Below are 24267 nucleotides of genomic sequence, written 5' to 3' on the forward strand. Positions count from 1 at the left end.
ATGACGTGTTCCGTCCTGGGACGTAGCCTGTTTGGTCAGAGTGTATTAAGGTGGGGATGACTTGTTTCAGGAGATTGGCCAGAACCGCCGTGAGTATTTTGGTGTCTTGGTTAATGAGGGAAATCGGCCTGTATGCAGCGCATTTCGTGGGTGGTTTTCCTGGTTTGAGGATCGGTACAATTATTGATTCCGACATGCTGGTCGGTAACTGTGCGCTTTCATATGCATCTTGGTATGTCTCTAATAGTTTTGGGGTGATGGTACATTTGTATGTTTTATAGAACTCTCCCGGGAGTCCGTCTGGGTACGGGGATTTGCCTGTGGGGAGCTCGGCGATTACGCTCTATTTCCTCCACTGTGAGTTGGGCATCGAGTATTTGAACTTGCTCTTCTGCTAACTTTGGCAGCCTTATCTCTACTAACGCATCTGTAATGTCCTCTGGGTCAATTTCTGGATTAGGGGCGTACAGTTGCTCATAAAAGTGGGCAAATGACTAATAAATGTGTCCTTGGTTCCTAATCCCCATCCCCATCCCCGTTTCGTCTTTGACTATTATGGGGTCCCTTTTGGTTTCTTGCTTGGTGAGCCACGCCAGGAGCCTACCAGACGTATCCCCTTCCGCATGCAATCATTGTAAATACTTCCCATAGTTCAGCCTTCCCAGTTTCTCCCATAGCTCTATACATCTTGTCCTCAACTCCATCAACTCCCTAGGCTCTTCCCCCACCGCCTCTGCTCTACACTCCTCTGTCTCTATCTGCCTTTCCAGTTTGAGTTCTTCTATGGCTGCACCTTTCAGTCCCCCCCATCCTGCCAATAGCCCCCCCGTATCACAACAGAGTGTAGAGTTACTTTCTACGCTTCCCTCATTATTTTTGAAGTAGTCTTCGATCACCTCGTGAAGGTGCTCCTCAAACTCTCCCTCTCCCAAAGCCTCTGCCCGGAGTCGCCATGTTGGTATCAGAGCTTTCTTGTGTGTATGTGCCCATGTTGCTAGTATCAGGGCATGGTCTGAAAGTGTGCGGGCTTTGATGTTAATCGCTGTAAATTCCTTCAGTGACTGAGTGCCCGTGAATATATAGTCTATTTGTGTAAATGTTCCATGGGGTGCACTATAATGTGTGTACCCTCTTTTCCCTCCATGTACCTGTCTCCAAACGTCCTCCAACTTTAGACGGTCGAGGGTTCTGAGTAGCTCCTTGGCAGGGGGTGCTGGTTTCTTGTGCTTGTCGTCCGACCTATCCAGGAGCGGGTCAAAGGTGCAATTAAGGTCTCCGGCCCAGATAAACGTAGCTTCTCTGTACTGGGCCAGCTTGGGTGCTAGCTTCTTGAAAAATTCTGTCGCATCATGGTTTGGAGCGTAGGTGTTAACTAGGCACACATCCTTGTTCTCCAACATGCCGTGCACTATCACCAGTCTGCCTTCTGAGTCAGTTTCTCGTTTTATGAGCTGGAATGGCACCCCTGGAGCGATCCATATTAGTACTCCTCGCGCATAATTTGAGCACGTGGCAGTATACACCTGTCCTCCCCATTTCTGATCGACCTTAGCCTGTTTCGCTGGTGTGAAATGCGTCTCCTGAAGCATCGCTATCTTCACCTTCATCTTATTCAGCCAGGCATAGACTCGCAGCCTCTTGACGTATGCGTTAAGTCCGCTCACGTTCCAGGTTACAATTATTAACTCATCTGGACCCATGTGTACTTATTTGATCCGTCGTCCCATAGCCTCTTGCTTGTCCACTGTCTCTTGCGCCTGCTCTTGGTGCGGCTAGAATTCTCCCATTATATGTTTTTTGTTATCTGCTCTGCTGCCAGTGCCTTTCACAAACCATTCACACAAGTCAATAACTCGAACTGTAACTAAAGAACTGACGCCCAGCCACCCTCCCCCTGTTCGGGCCTCGCCGCTTCTTTTGTCTTGCTCCTCTGGATGGAGCCGACTCGCCGCAGCGTGATGCCTTAAAACTGACATCCGAACTAGCCTGCACTTTTTCTTAGGGGTAGGTTCCTCTCGGCAACGTGACTGGGTACAACTGGTTGCTCCTTCACATTTTCTTTTCTTCCTGACTCATGTTTGTCAGATGCTCGGCGTTGTTGCTCCTAACTATCTGCGGGCTCTCTCACTGAGGCTGATTTGCATCATTGTTGCTATTTCTCCGCCCTAGATGGGGGATACCCTGCGCGTCCATCCATGCGTGGGCCTCTTCCGTGGACTCGAAGAAGCATGTTTTCTCCTTGTGCAACACCTTCAGTTTGGCCAGGAAAAGGAGCATATATCGTATTTCTGCTCTTCTGAGGCATTTTTTTGTAGGCCCAAACTGTGCTCTTTATTTTTGGACCGCGGCTTTATAGTCCAGGTATATGGTGACCCTGGAGGAACCCCTGATGATATCTCCCCCCCCCCCCCCCCCCCAACCTCCCGGAGAATGCTGGTATCCTTTCTCTATCCTTAAAGTTCATAATCTTGGCGATCATCCCCCTTGGGGGGGGGGGAGGCGGCACCGGACCGGGGTCTCCTGGTTACGGCTCTGTGTGCCCTTTCCACCACAAAATTTTGGGACCGTGTCCCAGCTCCGATCTCCTGGAGAAGCATATTTTCGATATATTCTGTGGGGTCATTTCCTTCCTCCCCCTCCGGAAACTCCAATTATGCGAACGTTGTTCCTCCTTGCCCTACCTTCCGCATCTTCAACGCTTCGTTCTAGGATCTTCACTTTCTGCAGCACGTCTGACATTTGGGTCCACGTGACGGCGACGTCTGAAGTGTTTTGTTGCACCTGCTGCTCTGTTGTCGTTACTCTGTCCGTCAGGTTCCTTGCGTCCTGGCGAAGGAGGCCAACTTCCACCATAACTGTATCTAGTTTCTGTTCTAAGGATGCTTTCAGGGCTCCTATAGCAGTGTCCATCTTGTTTTCAAGGGATGTCTTTAGGGAGTTTATCGCCTCCAGGATCTGGCCATCCTTTCCATTTTCTCGTTGGTGCGGGGTGCTCGTCTCCGCCATTGCTATGTCCGGAGGGTTCTGCTGTTTATCCCCCAATATTTTGGCAAAAGTGTCCATGCTGATTTGTTTGGTTTTCCCTTCTGTTTTCTTGTTGGGCATGGCCGCTGTGCGTATTATACTACTCCTGCGTGCTTTGCGTGTGGCCCGTCGTGAGGATCTGTGTCCGGCTAGTTGCAGTCCCCTGGTTTCCTTCTTTCACTCTCTCCCGGGCTTATGTCCTTGATGCTTGTTGGTCCAGCCTCTATTGCCCTGTGGGACAACTCTCCAGTGGGTGCTGGGGCTGTGATTCGTATTGTCCGCCTTGTCCCTGGGGGCTTGTGCATCGGGAACCCTCTTCTGTCGCAGTGTCTGTAGGTGGTCTCGGCCTGGTTTGCCGTATTATTCTAATATTTCTCCCCCTTTTTTTATTTTTCGCCTGCGTATCTGTCTCTTCCAGGGTGTGTTGGGTGCCTCCCGCACCGCTGGGCCGCGGGCGCGTCTCCGGAGTGGGACCTGCTCCGCCTCGGCCCCCCTTCGTCTCTTCCTCCGTGTTTTTATGGGGCCGCACCGTCCGCCGGTTCTTGGCTGTCCTAAGTCCTTGAAGGAGCGGAGGGGCGCTCAGATTCCTCCCCACTAGCCTCCGCCTGTGGCAAAGATGCCCGGCCCCGTGTGCTGGGCCGCGGCGCTGCTGCTTTCTCTGGAAGCGGGAGGGGAGCGGAGTGGGTTCTTGTCACTGGCTCAGTCTTCTGCGCGGGTTCGTCCCGTGCCGTGGCTTTTGCGGAGGTTCCCATAGGCTCCGGGCTGACTTTCGTGCCTCCTCTGCTGTGTCCGTTCGCCTGCCGCAGGCGTCCTCTTTTTCCCACTCTGTAGCTGAGTCCACGGCTTCCTCCAGCTTCATTTCAGATCGCCACACAGGAGAAGCACCATCGGCAGGCCGCCATCTTGTTTCTCGCGATCGGCTACTTCTTTGGGCTGTTTCTCCTCAATCCTCGGTCTGATTTTCTTCCAGAATTGGACCGAGTGGTCTGCAGGTGTTCTGACGCCTTTCAGTCGAATTTGGGCTGATTTTAGTCAGTTTACGAGGATTGTAGTCAGAATCTTGACGGTGCTCTCCAGTAACGCGTCTCACCGCATAGCTGCTTAGCCACGCCCCCTTGTTTTTAAATTTGTGAAATTTTGTAAAGGTTTCCTTTTATGTAAAGTAAAACCATACACAAATAAATATTGACTGAAAATGCTGATATATTGAGAGTAAGTATGATATTAGGAAGTTGTGCACATTAGGGTGCACTGGTAAAAACCTATCAAATTCATTGAAAAACTTTGTTAAAGGGACGTTATGGTTAAGTTTCACTAATAAAAACCTATGAAATTCAGTAAAAAAACTTTAAAGGGACATTATGGTTACAAGTAAAACCGAAAGCCCCCAGAAATTTGCCAGTTATTGTAATCTAAGCAACCATAACTCGTGCCACCACCGGGCACTCCAAAGACTAACATTGATGACATCACATATGAAATTTAATTTTGATTAAAAGTCCTTACAAGGGACTGTGTTTATAATGTTGATAACAAGAGGTCAGGGGTGATTGGGGGATCTATCATGAACTGTTTAATGTATTAACAAATGTACTTATTTTAACAAAACATTAGATTGGAGTACTGTTGTTGATACAGGAACGTAATCATACATACACATAGGCAATGGCTCCACCATACAGCATAGAAGTATAGCATTTTTAATCTGGTAATATTGGGCAGTAAAATAACTTCAATCCTATGAGAATTTTGACTAATGCTAATTATGGAGTAAATAGCTAACAATTGAAGACTTACTACACACCTGTGCTAGTAGAAACAATACATATGAAGACCCACAATATATACAAATGTGAGGCACATACAGGGAAACTCCAGTAAGGAGGAAAGAATCAACATCACCAGATAATGTCAATAACATTAAAATGTATCTTCATGTGTACAAATGAATTGTATGTTTGAGGCCTGCTCATTGCCCCGTGTATGTGCACCATGAGCTGAGGCCAAAACGTAAGGAAATTACTCTTAAGAACATACAAGGGTAGCGTCCGTATAGAGCATCGTTTGACTTTTCATATTCTGTCAGTGAACAAAAACACATGGCCTAGGTATGTTGGTGAACAAAAACAAGTGGCCCGGATATGTGATGTCATCAATGACATTTGTGATGCCATCTTTGATGTCTTGGGTGTTGGTCTTAGTGCACGGTGGTGGCGCGAGTTATGGTTGCTTAGCTTACCATAACTGCCGAATATCTTGGGTTTTTTCGATTTTATTTTTAACCATAACTTCCCTTTAACAGTGTTTTCTAATGAATTTCATAGGTTTTTATTAGTGCAACTTAACTATGATGTTCCACTGGGAGGTGCACCGCAGAGACTACGTGCTTGCAAGGCTCGGGTAAGAAAAAGATAAAAGAAGGTTGATCGAGCTCTTCGTTTTGATTAATTTGGCAGCATACATAGGAGCGTGGCATAACATGCAACCTTGTGATTGTAGAACGGGAAATATTGAAATAAGAAGCACTACTGCAGTAAGGAGTGCTTTTGATTGTGCAGCAGCATGGTCATTATTATCAAGACGCTGTAAGGTGGAAACAGTAAAAATGTTGCATGAGGTGCACGGCAAACAATGAAATCGTGTAACGGCAGCGGGGTCACGACTAATACAGTGCAAGAGAGAAACAGAGCTATAAACAGAGTTTGAATAAATGCTCAATACATTAAAATGCTGCAAGTCAGAAATATTTAACTTTCATTTTTACATAGATCTTCACCAAATACAGGGAGTGAGGCAAGCTGTTAGTGTACCCTCATAGTTATACTATGCACTGAAAGAATAAAATATTTAAAAAAAAGCCTATCATCTAAGCTGGACTTTGGTTCTGTTTTGCCTGCACACCGGTAAAATCACAGAAAATTGAGATAGCCCATGGTCAGACAAAACATAATGAAAGGCATAACATATTCGAAATGGCACAAGGAGTGTTTCTAATGTTGTTGTCTGTAGACTGTATATTGAGAGTTCCCTCTGTGGTATCTCATTGCAGGGTCACGCCGGCTCAATACAAACGCAGGCTACCTGGACAAGCACCCTCTGAAAAATGGATAGTGGGTAAAAAGCAGAAAAATTGAAACACTGAGAAATCAATAATAGGCGAGAATCAGAGGGACATTCGGACTGATTAGCATTGTGTAAATTATATGATAATGCATTTATAATGCGCCTGTACATAAGTATTTCTAGACGCGACAAGGAGGGAGAAACAAAGGGATAACAAAATAATGATCTTACTAGGCTTTGTGTCATTCAGATCGTGCAAGTGTGGCGGAAGTGTCATGACCCTTGCCCCTGGCCCTCACTGGCAAGTCAGCCGTCAGCCTTCCAGTTAGGGCCAGGTCAAAGGCCTTAAAACCTCATCCAAGACTCTCTTGAAGTCAGTCCTGGCACCTTTGACGCCAGGATCATAACCATCATGAAGACCAACATTAGAATGGGACTATTTACTTGGGACTATTTAACTTGAGGGGGGGAAGGAGGGCGGGGGGGTTCAGCCAACATGGAGACACCCACATAGCTCATTTACAAGGAACTGAGCTATGTGGTCTAGTCTTTTGGGTGTGGCAGGCCTGGGACTATTTTACCTGGACTACTTTACCTGAGACTATTTAAAACGCACCCAAACAGCAGAACATGCTTTGCGTTATTCTGCTGTGGGCAGCATAACGCTCACCAGTTCTTTGATGCCAGCTTACCTGAAACCAAGGACCTGCAGAGAGAGAAAGAACACTATGAAACTTACCTGGAACAATATCCTGTCTTCAATCCATCGCCGACTTCAGTTCCACTCACCTGAAGGTATGAACTCCATCATCCGGCACTGCATGCATCCTGGAATACCATAACCTGGAAAGAGGAGAAAGAAAGACGGCATTAGTAAGCGTTTACTCGCGTTTCCTCCCGAATTAAGAAAGCCACACAATTCTTACCTGGGTAGTCCTCTCCTGGTCAGTATCATTGCTGGAACATTACGGCGTTCGGCGAGGAACATCGCAACCTGCAGGGAGAGAAAAGACACCGGTTAGCAATATAAAAGGCGAAACAGCGCCGCGCATCGTGCATTACTCACCGAACAGCATCGCGCACACCGCGCTTTCGCCGACTGGCCCATGCTCCTCTTCAAACTGCATGACCACACCAAAATACCTTTCCATACCTAAAAGGAAAGAAGCAAGACATTATTATTCGAACTAAGAGGCACATAAGAACTGCATATAAAGACTATAAAGCAGCAAACCTACGGAGTCGCAGCAGGCCTGGATTCCCACAGAGGGACTTGCACCAGTGAAGTAACTTGGTCGCTGCTCGCCGCCACATCTACGCGCCCCTGCCACGAGGAACAGGACAGAGAATCCAACTTTTACAATATTAAGGTGAGGAGAAGGCCCAAGGGGGAGGAAGGAGTTGAGGCCAAGGGAGGTGGGAAAACATAAAGACAATCTGGTATTGAATCCAGCTCTCCTATATTGCAGACCCATCTTTAACAAGAGGCATTACTAAGGAACCGGGAGAGGGTTCGAGAGTGCAAATCATCCAACCAGGGCTGGGTGGCGTTCCTGTGGATACCAGGTGAGCGTAACAGGAAGAGGCAAGAGGAGAAGGGGGGTGGGAGGAGTGCAGTTAACTCAGAATTGCAGCCAGTGGGTGGCTCATAAGTGCAGATAGAAGGGACTGTAGGGTTGCAGATACAGACCTTTAAGTGCTGGGGAGCCCAGATGCAGTGCAAGGGCAACTGGACATCCAGGAGCATGGCCCCGAGTTCAGAGTGTGACCAGTGCACGGAGCAGTTGGGTGCATCAGCAGGGGAAAGGAAGGTCTTGAGTTGCTTCCGTAACTGGAGGTGATTCTGCTCAAGTTTGAGAGAGGCAGGGACGCTGTTCCAGAGGGATGCCCCAGCCGAGGAGATAGATCTGCCCCCAACTTTCTGCTTGGAGAAGCATCTTATCCTCTGAGAGTTGGAGGTGGATGAGCGGAGAGCTCAAGAAGAAAGATGTTTTGGAAGAGAAAGTTGGAGGTCGAGCCGTCACAGGCCCCAGAAAGCATTGTGGACGATGCAGAGGGTCTTTACCTTGAACCTTGCAACCAGGGGAACCAGTGAAGAGATTTCAGAGCTGGAGAGATACGATCCCTGTGCTTGAGGCCAAGGACAAGTCTTGCAGTCCTGTTCTGGATGAGTTGTAAAGGTCGAAGAGTAGAGCCAGGATGATTTAGAAAGAGGGTGTTGAAATAGTCCAGCCTAGAGGGGACCAGAGCTCTGGAGACAGTGAGCCTCATGGGCAACGTTAGAAAAGGAAGAATACCTCTGAGGGGGTACAGCTAATAGTTTGACTTCTTAGAGACGTTGGAGATGTGAGGAGAGTCGAAGGACAGGTCAAGTTCAAAAATTGAGCTAATGAAAAGCAACACGACAAAATACTTTGAAAACCCTACTGTCTTGAACATTTTAAATGACCATATGCCCTCTGAATAAGACTGGGGTCCTGAAGAAAGCCAATTGAAAGACGCTACTCGCTGAAACCGGTCGACCACTTGAGTTCAAGGACTTCCTTGAACTCTCATTACATTCAACAATAAGTGAATGCAAAGAAAAAATGTTTCATTAGCTGCAGAGAATCCTCTGTGGTTTAGTGAAACACATTAGGGGGTGTAATAAAGTGAGGGAACTCATCCAGTGTTTGTGTTGGCCTAGACAGCTTGTGGATAAGGCTGTTTTAGTTGACATCTGTGACATGCAGATTATCAACAGATAGGGTTCAGTTCACTATTGGAACACAATACCACCATCTAAATTGAAGAGTTAGACTAGGGCAAGCCTCTTCTGTTCTCTATTCCTTTTACCTAGATGGGAAACGCACAATGCTACCTAGGGAGAGACGAATATCGAAAGGGATAGTTGGACTTCTTTTGTGAGGGAGATATAGTGTGCCCTAGGCCGGTGTACAGAGTTATTTATTCAATATTAAACATTTCCATTTTTTTTGTACTTTTTCACAGGTGCACCAAGCAGGTATTGAGTTCCTTCCTGAAGTGCAGGAGAGACGGGGGTCAGTGTGATGAGTGTTATGTTATTCCAGAGCCTCGTGGTGCAGCTTGGGAGTCTGTTATAATTTCTCCAAGATGATGGCTGTATATTTCTATTTTCTTCTTGAAAATACCACAATAATCCTTGTTCTTTCATCAGTCTATCAAACCATGTGCCCGCAGGCTCTATGACCCCACCACATCTGGTCTATTTAGGAAAATATCTTGATGCAATATTTTTAGAAGGTGCAACCAGCCTTCAAAATGATGTTGCAGTGATATGCACTGCTCAAAATGTATACCTGTGGCGGTTCCTACTACTATACAGAATGTTATTTTTATTGAGTTGGGCCAGGAAAGCCAAATTCTGTTGTCTGCCAAGTGATTGAGTTAAGACGCAGTGTTTTAAAAGAAGACTCGCACTTAAACAATGCAATGAACACAGGCCTCAAAATGAGCAGCTGGCTAATGATCATTGACTCTTGGTGAATACGAAATGGTGTGATGTGTGAATATGGAGAATTGAGGGAGTGAGTACATGATTTTATTTTGGCTAGAACAGATGATTATCACTTTTCAGCCTGAGATGCATTCTCATTGCCTTCATATGATGCCACCAGGTTGACATCACACACATACAATCAATTAGTTGTTTGTGGTTGTAGACCGTCCCGAGTGGGCACCCTTGCACAGAACCGGTTATTTGGCAGTGTTCCTTCTCGGTAGAGGGGCTCCCAGACCTTTTTGTGTAGTTTTGTGACGAATCTGGGCAATTCGTCCCTTCTCCCCAAAGGGGAGCCACCCCCTTTGAAGCTGGGGAGGTGATCCCGCTCAGCAAGACCCTCCCTAGGGGTCTGGGCAAGTGGGACCTCGCTGCGAGTGACTCCCCTCTTGGACACAAGGAATCCCATTCCATTAAAGAACTCCCAGTCAAAACCACCCTTTCTGCCTTTATGGGTGTTGGAAAGACTTTGGCATCTCCTGTCATACCTATATTCAACAAAGACCCTTCTTTCACTCTATTGGCTTCAGGTAATGGTGAATGTCATCTGAAGGCCATGATCAAACAAGACCGACTCCATTATGTTTGTTATAATGACATGCATAAGAGCAGTGTGGGCTGCCAATGGAGGAGGGACTCCTATGGAGGGAGGAGAGTCCTTGCTACGCAGTGGCGTGCCTCTGTGGAGACGCCGACCTGGAGGGGCAGAGCAACGCAGAGCCAGCGGTGGCGTGCAAGCAGTGACACCCGCTGGCTGGAGGCTTGCGAGGCGAGTAATCTGACTGAGCAAGCGACTCGGGTCAGGAGAGAAGTGGAGACGGAAAGAGAACCATCTTTCCTGGTGGCGTGACCACTAGTAAGCAGTGTTGGGCTTGGTTCCCGGCAACCAACGCTGATGCGAGGAGAGAGAGCGGAGCCCGGGTCCCCGAGCTCCATGCAGCAAGTGTTTCCCAAAGAGACGAGATCCCAGAGGGAAGCTAACGCTCCCAATGTGAGTATTCCGGTGAGTACTATGAACTCCGGCTGTCCAGAGGGATGAAATCAGCAACCGTATGAAAGCCTGGGGGGACCGGGACGGAACCACGATCCATGTAAAACGGGCTGAAAAAGGAACGGACGCTGTATATGAAGGCCGGGGAAGCTGCCAAGATCACGAGAGTGTAGGAGAATTTAATGGCTACACGCCCTATGTAAAGAGGAGAGAAATAAACATTTATGCTTCATACCAAGGCTGCGAAAGCCGATGAAAGGTAAAGCAGAGTGAAATTGATGCAAACACTATATGTCAAGGCTAGGGAAGCCTCCAACAGTATGAGAATTTAAGAAAATCGAATGGGCACGAGCCCTATGTTTATTAATTGGACTGAGACCCAGTATACCTACTGAAGAGCCACAGGCCTTTGGGGAGTGCCTGTGCCACGAAGTACGACACACAGGTGTGTTAAAAAAGAATCCTCAAAGGATTTAACCACTGGTAAACTCTGATAAAAGTAACGAAAGAATAATTATTTTCCTAAAGGGGGTGGGGAGAGAGAAATCCACACAGAGGACCATTTGTGTTTTTAAATTGACAAAGCCTATAAGAAGGTTGTAAACTATGACCATATACTTCCAAGGAACTTTAAAACTGAGAATAAGTCAATTACGAGTTAGGCCAGGCATAAGCTCACTCAGAGGCTGTTGTACAAGCCCCCCCCCCTTTTTTATATTTTTTAAAGTGGTAGGACCAGTTAGTTGCCTAGGATTTGGACTCTTTTGATTTGGACTTTGTCGAGCACCCTTAGTTTTTGGTTTTGAAGGCAGGGAACTTCCCACACAGTGATAGGGTCAGTTAGACATTTTTCCTTTCATTCAAATAAATCCTGTTGAGACTGGATCCGCTGTTGTCTGAGTCCCTCTTCTGTTTCACCACAGTTGTTAAATTTCAGTCAATTATAAGATGATGTACGTAGGATAAATCCAATGTAATCTCCCCTTTAAAGATCTCAAACTCTCTGTGGAAAATGATGGCAGATGAAGGATAGATTTGGACAGTTCGATCCTAGCAACTGAAAGTTGGTGTCAGGATGCCTTAAACGAGGACCTGTAGTAGATCAATTTTCTTTTTTAACCATTTTTATTCCCCGTTTGGCCATTTCAGTCTCCTGCCATTAGTCACCAGTTTGGAGGAACAGTTTTTGAGTAGGTTTGAATAAATACCAGTACAACCAGGTAGTTAAGGTTAGTGAGAGAGATTTTTCACCACCCGGGTAATTATCAATATTAATCCATTGTAAGGTTCCAAACAATCGGTTAATTTGACATACATGAAATCGTGTGAATCCACTGCAATTTCACTGGTTGCACTATGAAGATTGCTAGTTTTTCAGGTGACGTGTAATTCCTGCACTTGCAAACTCAGTGTGTCCCTTACCCCAGGCAGGACCATTGCTGGATAGTGACAATTTATAAAACCTTATCTGTGTGAAAAAACACCTAGATTTCATGGGCTCTATAAAAGCCGACCAGTAATGGTTGTGCAGTTTTCCCCCCACACCTACTGCATTCACAAACATAAATAAACACTTGAATACATTATTTGACCTGCGGTTTGTAGTAGATCGAACAGAAAAGAAAATAATTACACCTAGTCTAGAGGAGTAAGGCTACTGTTACTGTTACCTATGTTGATAAAGTTTAAGAATTTCAATTAGGAGATGGACGACTAGCAGCTGAGAACATGCTACAGCTGTAGCCCTCTTTTGTGCACAGAATGGGTCTACCCCTTAAGAGGGGGACAAGTGAAGGGCTTTTTGTAAACCACTTAGTGGCGTTCACTCCTATAAAATCAATGCTGTGAAATTGAATGGCTGCGGTACACATCTCTACATTCAAAAGAGACTGTCTATGAAAGAGGGGTTTTGAGGGCAAAGCTTAATATAGTGTTCTCTATCTAGAAGGTCAGCATTCAGTAGGGAGGTTCTCTTCATGCCAAGAATATTCCCTATAACCCCCCCCCCCCCACCCCTCTGTCCAATCTGTCATACCTTCTGTGTACATTCTACCCCCACACTACTGGCCTGGCCATGCTCTATCCTGTGCATTTCACCCCCCGCTCTGATTTTCTCCCCACTTGCTGCACTTCCCTCTTGTTCACAGAGGGGTACCCCCTTGGATCTTCCTTAACCTATATAACCCCACCACCAAAACTCTGACCCTCCACCTATCTGGGGTTTACACAGACATGTCTGGTGAGACCTTGCAGCTGCATGAACGTAGTAAGTTTGTCAGTGGAAAGATTACTGTTAATACTTGACCCACTTCCATAAATAACAATTCCTTTTTAGAAAACAATGTAATGTTTCAGCTTTGCTCTCCTATTTATCAGGAAAAACAGTCCATCAAGTATCGCCTGAGACAATTTTGAGGCACATTATTCTAAACAATATTTCTTTAATTCACTTCAAAAGATATTTCATGAATATCATCAGTAACCAAGTACCTATTTCTGAGTGCACATATTAGATTAGGGATGCCAGTAGTATTTCTCGTGGACCCATTGTTGCCGTACAAGGCAGAAACATCAGCATTAAATGATGTAGTGTTGTGTAACTCATGTGGAACAAACTCTTCATATTTACAACCTCCGCTTGCAGATCACAATCTGAGCAAGTTGACAAACCTCCCTTCATGTGTGAAACAGGATGACCAGTTATTAAATAACCTGAATTGTCCACCTGAATTTCATTCAGTTATGACAAAGAGATTGCTCCACCCTCTGGCGGGTGCTCCTTTAAGAATTATATCTGAGCATAAAATGGGCATTGTTCCCCACAGGATCTTGGGTTTGTACTGCATGCAGAGACACGGGGAGCAAAAGAATTTGAAAACAGAATTGAATGAACACACTGGTTCAATTACTGACTTGGAATACGAACTTGTTAAAGCCAGTGGATTGATGGATTGTGCTCCCTTTGCAAAGTGATTGCCTGTTTTAGTTGGTAAAAGACACTGAATATAACTTTCACCCCCCCCCCCGCCCTATTTAACCTACCAGTATTAGGTTATCCTCTTTCAGGGGATGCTATATCGAATGTGAGTTTACCCATGTACATTTCTTTTGTAATCACCGGCTGAGGGTAAAAGTGGATATTTTGTTTGACCAAAGTTATTAGATGAACATCCATTAAAAATACAGAAACCAGTTCCCTACTAGTTCCATTTCGAGGGGAGATGCACTGCACACCAAACTGGCTTGAGTGACCCACTTGGTGTTCTCTCACCTGCACTTCAATGTGTGAGAAACCTAATGGTATTCTCCAGTTTACTTCACCTATATTCCCATCACCATACCCAGTTCCTCCCATACCAGTCAGAAAACATAAAGGAGTGTACAAACTATCCGAGAACTACCTGTCCCACAACGCCTTAGATAGTGACAAAGTTAAGGGAATGCAGGGAAATGGGAGGAAAGTACCCAGGCTTAGGACTCGAGATCCCCCCGCCCCCTTTCACCTATTCAAGCCAGAACCCTCTCCTCTTTAGTCAGAGATCACTTACCATAATACCCCATATCCCCCTCCCCAATCACTGGGACGAAGAAGAGCAAGCAAAGAGTAAGAAAGATTTCCCATAGGGATCAACAGGGAACAGCTTCCTATGGAGAATGGCCATGTTGTCACCTTAATGAAGTCAGGCAATTATTTTCAATCATCCACACCTGACCTCACTTAACCGATATGCAAAGTATAAAAGGTGTCGTTCTAAACAGCACAGTGAGCGAGCTGGGAACCTGTTTCACACTGAGGAGATCGCATGGACTGCTGGACCAGAAGCGAGGAGGAGAACGGCATGCCGATCGCCGACCCACTGAGCAAGAAAGGCTGCACTACGTTAAGGGAGCCGTGCCTCCCGAGACATTCACACATTGTGTGAACAAGTGCTTGCTTGTTCCCCTGGGGTAGAGAGAGGCCAGGCGTCAAAGGGGCCGTGAGAGTGAGCCCTGATCCCCAAGACTGAAGGAAAGAAATGGTTACAGTGCCACGCGGCAGCCAGCGAGTGTCCAAAGTTCAGAGGAGCTCGGTGCGCGTGTGCGCAAGGATTAAGTAAAAACAGTAAAAGAAACCTTTTGGCACATATATGTGAAGTAGATTGCCGCCAAAGAAAGGGCACGAGAGAGCAAGATTGCTGAAAGCCAAGCAAGAGAAAGAACAGTGTGAAAAGGGTACAGAAGCAGTGCAATCTGGAACTGGAAGTTTAAAGAGTGTGAATATAAAGAGAAGGAGGCAAGAACAAAGCCTTATTGGACTTGTGGTGAAACTTAAAATACCAGAGACACGCCACAGCCAGGATATCGGGGGGGGGGGGGACCGCACAGGGCTGGGGAAAAGATACTGTGCGTTTTTTCGAAAGCCCCTGACATTAAGAAGGAAGGAAGGAAATGAGGGATCTTTCTTAAACTGTGAAATCAAAGGGATCCAAGCCCGAACGAGGGAGACCCATTGTGAACATTGTACTTGTGGGGTTTGAGCCCGAACGAGGGAAACCAATTGTGAATATTATGGAAAAAGGGGGTCTGAGCCCGAACGTAGGAGACCAATTGCGAACCTGTGCATGTGAAAATCCTGAGAGAAGTGAGTCTGAGCCTGGCGGAAGGGGGACCCAATGTGAATAGTAAATCACCTGAGAAATTGTGCTAAGCTCGAGTGTGCTGCCTTGTGCCGTGCTGAAAATGTGGGGAAAGGGAGCCAACGGCTCAAATATCCTGACATATCATTTCTTGAACACTTTTTTTTTTTCTTGTGCATAACATTGTTTCCCACACTATTTGTATTTAGAAGTAAGGATTGGCAATATGTTTATTAATATAGGACCTTTTATTTTGACAAGACTCTACAAGGACTGCTTTATTATTATTATTTGATGGTCGTACCTTGCTCCCATCTTTAGACTTGGGATTAGATAGGCGTTTTTCTAACCCAATTGAATGTCAATAAACACCCTTGAACTGTGGTCACTTGTGTCTGTCTGTTTGATGCCATGCCTTCCTTACACGTGATGCACGTTGTATGTAGAAAGGTGGTCCAGTGCAGCAGAAAACAAATGGAGTAAGAGACTTACCAGATCATATGCTGTTGGTGGCAAAGGATGCAAAGATGCAGGAAAATAGTCTTCCGGTACTTCTCAGACGCCTTCCTTTCAAGGTTCAAGGCGGTGCTCTTGTGAAGTGCCCAATACCATTCAATTACTTTGTTTCCAGTTCTGGTTGCTACACATCTGGACTCTCTAGCATGGGCATTGTTCAGTCTCAGGTATTGTAACAGTGTTTCCATGGGCCTTCACCAATCGAGATAGCCTTCTGACACCTGAACCACCACAAGAACACGTGACCCAAGACAGGACCACATGCGTCGCCACACATGGCCCCAACTCATTTCGAACCAAAAGGACCATTCAAAAATATTGGCCTATAGTGAGGCTACAATTACCAGAGGAACCACTCCCCAGATTTGCCTTCAATAGAGGGAGGAACATTAGAGAGTATCTAGTACACTCCATGCACACACGGGATACCCCTATTACTGGACCATGGAACTTACGCAAAATCACTGGACATTTCCCTTGCGGATCCTGTTCAGTATGCAAATTCACTAAGAAAACCAAGTCTTTTCTCATAAATGGAAGACCATGGACCCTGAAACATCACACAAACTGCAAAAGCAGCCAGGTGATTTATTGTATTCAGTGCCCATGTGGACACAGATATGTAGGTCAGACCATACGCAAGGTGGGGACCCGCATATCCGAACATCGGTCTAGGATTCGCTGTAAACTTACAACATCGCCTATGGTAACACATTATCTAGAGAACCGACACACACCAGACGATCTCGTGTGGTGGGTATTAGAAAAAGTCGAATCAGGTCCCAAAATCCAAACCAGACTTCGCGCATTAGAAGCCAGATGGATCCATCGATTGGACACTTTTGAACATGGCTTGAATGAACTTAACATTCCCCAGTTCTAAACACACACTTTCCCATTTAACGGTTGCATCCTTCAGGCTCTCTCCCCCTCACACCCCCTTCTCTGGGGTGTGCTAGCTTGAACCATTACTGAATTCCGATTTGTGTCACTCCTTCTCCCCATGACTTGATTTCTCTGACTCCCACCACCCGCTCTACCTATGCAGGTAGACACGGATTCCAGCTTGTTGCTGGTCAGCTGACACTTCCGTGTCCCCACTCCGTCCATCCGTTGCGACATCCTGTGGGTTACTATTTTCATTGCTTTACATCTTTGTCCCTCTATGACTGGGTTCATCCCCACACACATACATACCGCAATCCGTTTGGTGGGTTATTACAGCACCCCATAGCTAATTAGGATCACTGATATACCCAGGAGGGTCATGCTCCCAAGACAAGCACGCCCCTCCTCTTTCAGGACCCTCCTTTCCCTCCCAACAACAACACCCTGGGTAAACCGGGGCTATTTGCCCATTCTCACCGCTAGCGCGGGATCTGGGCACTCTCCCGTTTTCACTCGCATTCTGCTTTGCAAGCCAGCGTAATGTGTGGGCTTCATAATAGTCTGAGGCCACTCCCCCGTGCCGACGTGGACATTCTAGGATTTCCCTGGCAACCGAGCCACGCTCCTACAGTGCATGACGAAACACCACGCAGACTCACTGGCTGAGTTCTGCTCACGCAGCGGGTGTGTCGCCGACAGCCAATGGCTGTCCGACACGTTTCCCACTCCCGCCCACTACGAGACCTGCTGTCTCAGCCCGGCGTCTTCATTTTCAGACAGGCTTTGCTCTGCATCACACAGAGTGGATTGCACACTCTGTCCGCACGTCCAAAGCGCTGATAATCCAGGTGAGCGGTCTCTTTTATTTACTTCCAAGTACCCATTTTTCGGCTCCCAGCCCCTCGTCTCAGTCCTCCCTTCGCCCACTGCACACTCGCGTTCCCTCCCTTCTACCTCTTTTAGGTCCGTTCCAGCTAACAGTGTCCTGAACTGCAGCCGAATTTTGAAACCACACAGCAGTGTCGTACTCGGTGGCACTCTCCCATTTGTGGGGTCAGACTGGATTCTCACCATCTCACTGCCTCGGCACGTCATCCAGACCACAACGTTGCTTTTTCCCATCAAAGCTGAGCCATTCTTGGTACCCCTTCCCACGGGTGGTCCCTGGCACCCCCGTGATAATTGGATCTGTTCCTTTACAGACATCCAGGTACCACTTCCTATTTATTACATCTTGGCGGCATGCGGGGAGCACTTGGTTTGTCGGGCACCACCCTTGGGGAGCATGCTGGATTAGAAATAGTTTAATTCTTTTCCACCACTTCCCTGTTCATTAGGCAGACACAGGAGAAAGTGCTGCATTACTCTTTTATCAGTTCACTCACCTTTGTTTTTTATCGTGGAGAGTCCCTCTGCTATCTATCTACCTCAAGCACAATAATTTTTTTTTGTTTTTACCATCACACTTGATTTTAAACCCTGACTCATCTACTAGGATACCAATGGTAGGGACTACACACCCCACTTACATACAGTCTTTTCTTTCTTTCGCGCACTGAATACCTTTTTATTCTTTTTTTTTTTTTGTTGCAGAACTCGCCAGCCCTGATGAAGGCGGAATATTAAAACTGGTCCTCAGCCGTTAAGGGACCGGCCTCGGCCGAAACGCAAGAACGTGAGGGGAGTGTAGGGATCACTTCATCCACCCACACATCCTTTTAAATCCATTGGAATAGATTCCCCCACTGCGTTGGCAAACCTTGGTAACAGACGACATACCTGAACAGTATTATCAGGATTTTTTCTGTTTGATTCAACCCTTCCAGACCTCCATACTGGGAATATGAAGGACACACTCCCTGACTAGAGCAGCACAACAAAAGGTTGTTTGTCTTGGAAATCTTTCCCCGAGACCGTGGCAGGACAGGCAGACGCATCCAGGTCCTACCACTCTGCTGCTAACACTAAACCGCATTTCCGGTTACACTTTTTCAACCTATCACTCCTTTACTTCTTTTTTCTTTTCTGCATATCTGTCGCCTTTTGGACACCACCGCTTTGACTTAAATGCATCTTTTTCTGTGATGAAATAACAGATTAAGTTTTGGTGTATGTCACACCACACCAATTTGTTTTATATGGTTTGAGATTTATATGTTTTTAGCGTTGTTTCTTCACTGTTTTATCCCTGCTGATTTATCACTTGTTGATTGCTTTACATACATTAAAAAAAACGCTTGTTATGTGATACTTGCTTCCTTTTGGTATCTTACATATTGGGTCAAGAGGATTTATTTTCTCAAAATAAATTTCTGCAGCATTTACTGCTTAAACATTGAGCTACCTAGGGGAGCCTTGGTAATCAAATGACCCCCATTTCAGCTCTAAACCCCTGGCACAGCGACACTTCCCTTCTCCATGATTTATATTTACATGGGCCTTCCACAAGAGTTTTCTACGATTCAACTGGTTCAGAACAGAACAATAAGATTGATATGGAATTTAAAAATAAATACACATGTTCCTCTTATAGATGGAAGTTGGGTTGGCTAACCAACTAGCAGCAAAGTATCTCTGAATGTCAGCGACCATATCTTACCCGTTACAAATGTCATGTAGGTATTTAGGTGAGGTAAGGCTGGTTCTTATGGCCATCCACTGTCGCTCATAAGCGGTAGGGTAGACACCCTGACTCAAGAGTAGATGGCCAGTAAAGATCAAAGCTCTGTAGGGAACAATGGCACTGAATAAAAGCAGGATGAGTACTGGATATGATCCTTGTTCTCTCCTTCACGACCGCTTCGATGGGTCTGTCTTGAAAATGCAGGTCTGGTGAAGACAGTCTCCTGGAGTGCTTCAGTGCAACCAACAGACCCAGCTCCTCCCAAGTAGAGTGCTGGCCATGGTACAGGTCCGATGTTGAGCACCCAGGAGGGAGTCAGAGTATCAGACCGATACAGCCACCAAGCAAGATGAAGGCCAGCTAGGAAAGATGGAGGAAGGAGCCCCCAGAATAACTGTGGGAACAAAGGAACAGAGGAGATTGTGGGCCAAGAATGACAGGAAGGAATGAGGACAGGACCGGAACAGTGAAAACATGAAGAACTCACAGGACTTGAAGTAAAGATTCCTCTCTGATGAGAAGTGGAGCGTTAAGGTGCGCCAGGTTATTCGTTGTGCTGAAGAATGTTGAATTTGTGACATCAACACGGCACGCACATGTCACAGCACAATGTCGTCACAACTTCATTGCAGACCCGACGGCTCAGATAGACTCTGGCAGCCATGATGGATAGGGGCCTGGCGGTGTACCAGGACAAGAAATGTGACACTGAAGGTCGTATTCATACTGAGGAAGGCCCGTATGGCACCTGTCCCAGAAAATCTGTCTGATTTTGCATGTTGCCCGACTAGAGTGTCACAGATAGCCTCAGAAATCCACAGACAACAATAAATCTCGCTCTCTCTCGCACTCTCTCTTGCTCTCTCCTCCCCCTTACCTCCCCTTCTCTCCACCACTTATCCCCTCTCTCACCTTACTTTCACTCAATTTTTACATCCTACTCGCCACACTACACTGTACTGGATTCACACTCTCCCACACAAAATACCATACCTGCACTCTCTCCGAACACAGCCAGTCTCCTCCGCACTCCACTCCACCATTTTCCCTCCGCCTTGTCCTATTAATCCACCACCTCTCCACCTGATCTGACATGAATACCTTTCCATCTCCTGTATGTTGGCTGCGCTTTTATAGCCAAGCCTACCCTCTTTCAACTCTCCTCCCAGCTCCCATTGGTCTCCCTGGTCACATGCTCCTCTTGGCCAATCGCTTGCTAAAGTGCCACCTGAAGGCTTTAAAAAGGCTTTCAGCCCTGTCGTCTTTTGCCCCACAATTCGCCTGGGTTTGGAAGGTCGGATGTTGGGTGTCTCATCTCTGTTTGGCAAGAAAAATCCAAGTCCATTCCATTTCTGTTCTCGATTCGAGTTGCACCCAAGTGCATTCTGGTAGTTGCTGTCCTGAAAAAGAACTGTCCAGAAAAGATGCTGACGGGCATTGTTGAAAGGATAGTGGTATCCGCAGGTGTTGTAGTCTAAACCCTCTGGCCAGCCAAAGGTTACAGACCCCTGATATAGAGGCTCTAGATCTACCAAATGTACTAAAGGTACCAAGGTCTCTCTATGTTCTCTTTACACTATAAACATGCTTCCTGCTCTTGCTTGTTTCTAGAATCTGCATATTTGGTAACCTAACGAGATGGATCTTTTAGCATCTTTACCATCTATAAAGGTGCATGTTGGAGATGGTCTATTAAGTGTTTCTGCAAGCACTTTACAAAGAAACATATTTTCACTGCTGCCACCTCACCCTCTTGATTACATCCTCATGATATCACAATGCTGAGCATTTCCCTCCAACCTGCTTTCTCTTGGTCAAACCTAACAGAATAATCACACATTTGTTTAATTTATCCTGTGACCTGGAATGATCTCATTGTGATGATTTCATTTAATGTTGGGCATCCCCTCTTTTTCATTGTTGCAGGGTGGCTTTCTTCCCATTGCACATTGGGGATCATGTTTTCATTGAAGAAGACTGTGTCGTGAATGCTGCACAAATCGGTTCCTATGTCCACATTGGGAAGAACTGTGTCATTGTAAGTGATGTGCCTTTTTCTTACCGGAATTTTGTGATGCAGAAATGTTATTTTTCCATAATGTCATCCACACAGACAGAAAGGTAGACTGTGAAATGTATACTTTTTTTTATTTTTCACAATTTTTATTTATTTTCCAACAAAATAACATACAGACGTAAATAATCTCCATTGGTACATCGCCGTGTTCGTCTGCTCAAACCTCCACCCCCTCACTATCCCTCCCCCATCCTATTCCACTTACAATGTATTAAACAGCTTGAACTTCATGTCGTATCCCTATTTCACCATTTATGATGTATGTATCTGATTACGAGTGTCCTCATGTGCAGGGGGCGTCAATTCCTGTATCATGTTTCCAGGCCATTAAATTCGTATTCTGCTCCACTTGGCCACAATGGGATGCTTCTTGCCACACAGCGGTTTCTGGGAGTGACCATTTCTGGAGGTCCCTCAACCACACGCCAATGACTGGGCCTTTACGTGCTTTCCATCCCATTGCTATCCTATGCTTCGCCAAGATGTACGCTAGATCTCTCAATTTACTAACATGTCTTGCCTGCTTTGGTCTCGAAAATATACCCAGCAGGCATGCTTTGCGAGAGACCGAGTCTGGCGATAGGCCAATCCTTGTTAGTTCGGCCGCCTCCTTCCAAAATAGGCATATTTCCACGCAGGCCCAGAATTTATTTATGTATCAGGTCTGCATTGATCAGGCCACATTTCGGACAAGCTTTTTCAGTTGCCTCACCACATTTGGCAATCTTCTTTTGGGTTAAATATGCTCTGTGAGTGACGTATAATTGGATCAATTGTACTTTTGCATTTCTGGATACTTTCTTATCATACCCCAGGGCCCTACTCCAAGCTGTGTCTGGGAGCTGCTCTTGCAAATCTGCTTCCCCAGTTTGCCTAATCTGTATTAAATTGCCATCCGGTTTTGCAATCAGTAGCTCATATAGTGTAGATATTGCATGTCCCCCTTCAGAGATATCATAGTGTTTTTATCGTTTCATCTTCTACCAATACTCCCTCCGTACCTGGCCATGTCAATTTCAGTCTATGGAGAAGTGAGGCATAGGTTATGTGCTGCCCCTCCCGCACTCGTGATTCCGAAGCAACCACGGGTGAAGGTCTTCGACCGTCCCTCTTTCAGTATATCTCCCAAAGTCGCCACTCCTCTAGGCTCCCAGTATTTCCTAACATTCAGCCGAAGCAGCGCATCATCACTTTAGTGTCACCATTGGAATCTGAGGCGAATAGGGTGTTGCTTTACCCAGAAATCGGCAGGCCCTGTGCCACATTGTCACGCCTAGCTGCAGCAACAGGGGGGCCTGTGATCCTGTGATATCGTAGCCAATACCATCTGTTTCAGGAACAATGGGGCGCATGCCGGTTGTAGTAACTCTGAGTCTTGGGTCTGTTCATCAGATAGCCAATAAGTGGCAAGCTATAGTTGGCACGCCACAAAATGCCCCTCTACAACTGGCACTTTTATCCCTCCTTGTTCGTATGGTCTCTGTAATTTCTCCAGCGACAATCTACATCTCGAGTTATGCCATAGGAAACTCTGAGAGATGGTGTTCAGTGCCTTAAAGAAGGCTTTGGGTATATTATATGGGACGTTCATAAAAAAATGAAGTAGCCTTGGGAGCATTACAATTTTCAACAAAGCGTTCCTTCCCATTAATGAAGGTGGCAGCTTCAGTTCCAACATTTCAAGGAGTTTTCCATTTTAGTCACCGCTTTCAACGTATTCTGCTCATGTTCTACCTTGGGATTATGGAAAATGTCCACTCCCAGGTATCTAAATTTGTCGATTTCCCATTTAATCAGTAATACTGGTAGTGCACTTCGGGGACTCCCTTTGTTCCTGCAAGGTTCCCTTCAAGGGGGAATAAGCTTAACTTCTGTGCATTCATTGCAATCCCAGAAAGGTCCGCATAGCGCTCAAGCACATCAATATGTACTGTAAATTGGTCTCTGTTTGTTGTAGGTAAAGAAGCATATCATCCGCATACAGGGAGATCAGGTGTGTACTGCACTGCCCCGTATCCTGATGCCTGCCTCATGATATTCTTTCCGTAAGTATACCGCTAACAGCTCTAAGGCAAATATAAATAACATAGGAGACCAAGGACAGCCCTGCCTGATGCCCTTGCTTAACTCCCATTGTTCTGATATTGTGATGCCTGTCTTAACTCTCGCTACCTGGCTGCTGTACAGTAGCTTAACCCATTTGATATATGTAGGGCCAATACCGAAACTTCTCAACACCGCCATTAGCCATGTCGGGATACGCGCTCTCCGAGGGGGAAACTCTCTGCGTAACCACCAACGGGCGTGATTCAACAACACTTGTGCTTTATATTCCACCCCCACAAACTGCCCCTAGGTGTCCTCACCTGTAAAAATATAGTTTAGTCTAGTGTACAAGTTTGGGGAGCAGTATAATGTGAATATATTTGCAGGCCTACAGATGTAGGGTCCGCCATATGTCTGAAAGCTTGAATGCTTGCAACAATGTGCACAGGGCTTTGGCGGAGGGGGCAGGGTGCGTACATTTATCACCCAATCTGTCCAATGTAGGGGTAAGCGTACAATTAAAATCTTCCCCCCATATCAATGTTCCATCTCTGTGTGGGCTTATTAAGAGATATAACTTGCGAAAGTAAGCTGCAGTCTCTTAGTTTGGTGCATATGTGTTTATTATACAAATGTGTTTGTGTTCAACCCGACCTCGCAATATGAACATCCTACCCTCAAGGTCTCCAGCACCCTCAAAGGTATCAATGGCGCCACCCATATTTATACACCTCTTGCATAGGCAGAGTATGGCGAGCCCAGCGTTCTGACTCTACATTTTTTAGCAATTGCAGTTTGTTTCTCTTTTGTGAGGCAATTCCCTTGCAGGAGTTCAATGTCCATTTTATGACGCCTTAAGTAAGTCATGATCCTGTTATATTTAGCATAACTGTTAAGGCCTCT

At 46.1% G+C, this 24267-nt stretch overlaps 1 protein-coding gene across 1 annotated transcript in view; it reads left to right on the top strand.

Annotated features, from left to right (window-relative positions):
• Positions 1–24267, top strand: part of DCTN5 (dynactin subunit 5) — a 271945-nt gene that overhangs the window by 149020 nt on the left and 98658 nt on the right. Inside the window, exon 4 of the mRNA XM_069647388.1 lies at positions 21168–21279. Within this exon, the coding sequence (XP_069503489.1) occupies positions 21168–21279 (112 nt within the window). The remainder of the gene's footprint in view (positions 1–21167; positions 21280–24267) is intronic.

The sequence above is a fragment of the Ambystoma mexicanum genome, chromosome 2q (assembly GCF_040938575.1).
Source record: "Ambystoma mexicanum isolate Mex_15411 chromosome 2q, UKY_AmexF1_1, whole genome shotgun sequence".
NCBI classification, from domain to species: domain Eukaryota; kingdom Metazoa; phylum Chordata; class Amphibia; order Caudata; family Ambystomatidae; genus Ambystoma; species Ambystoma mexicanum.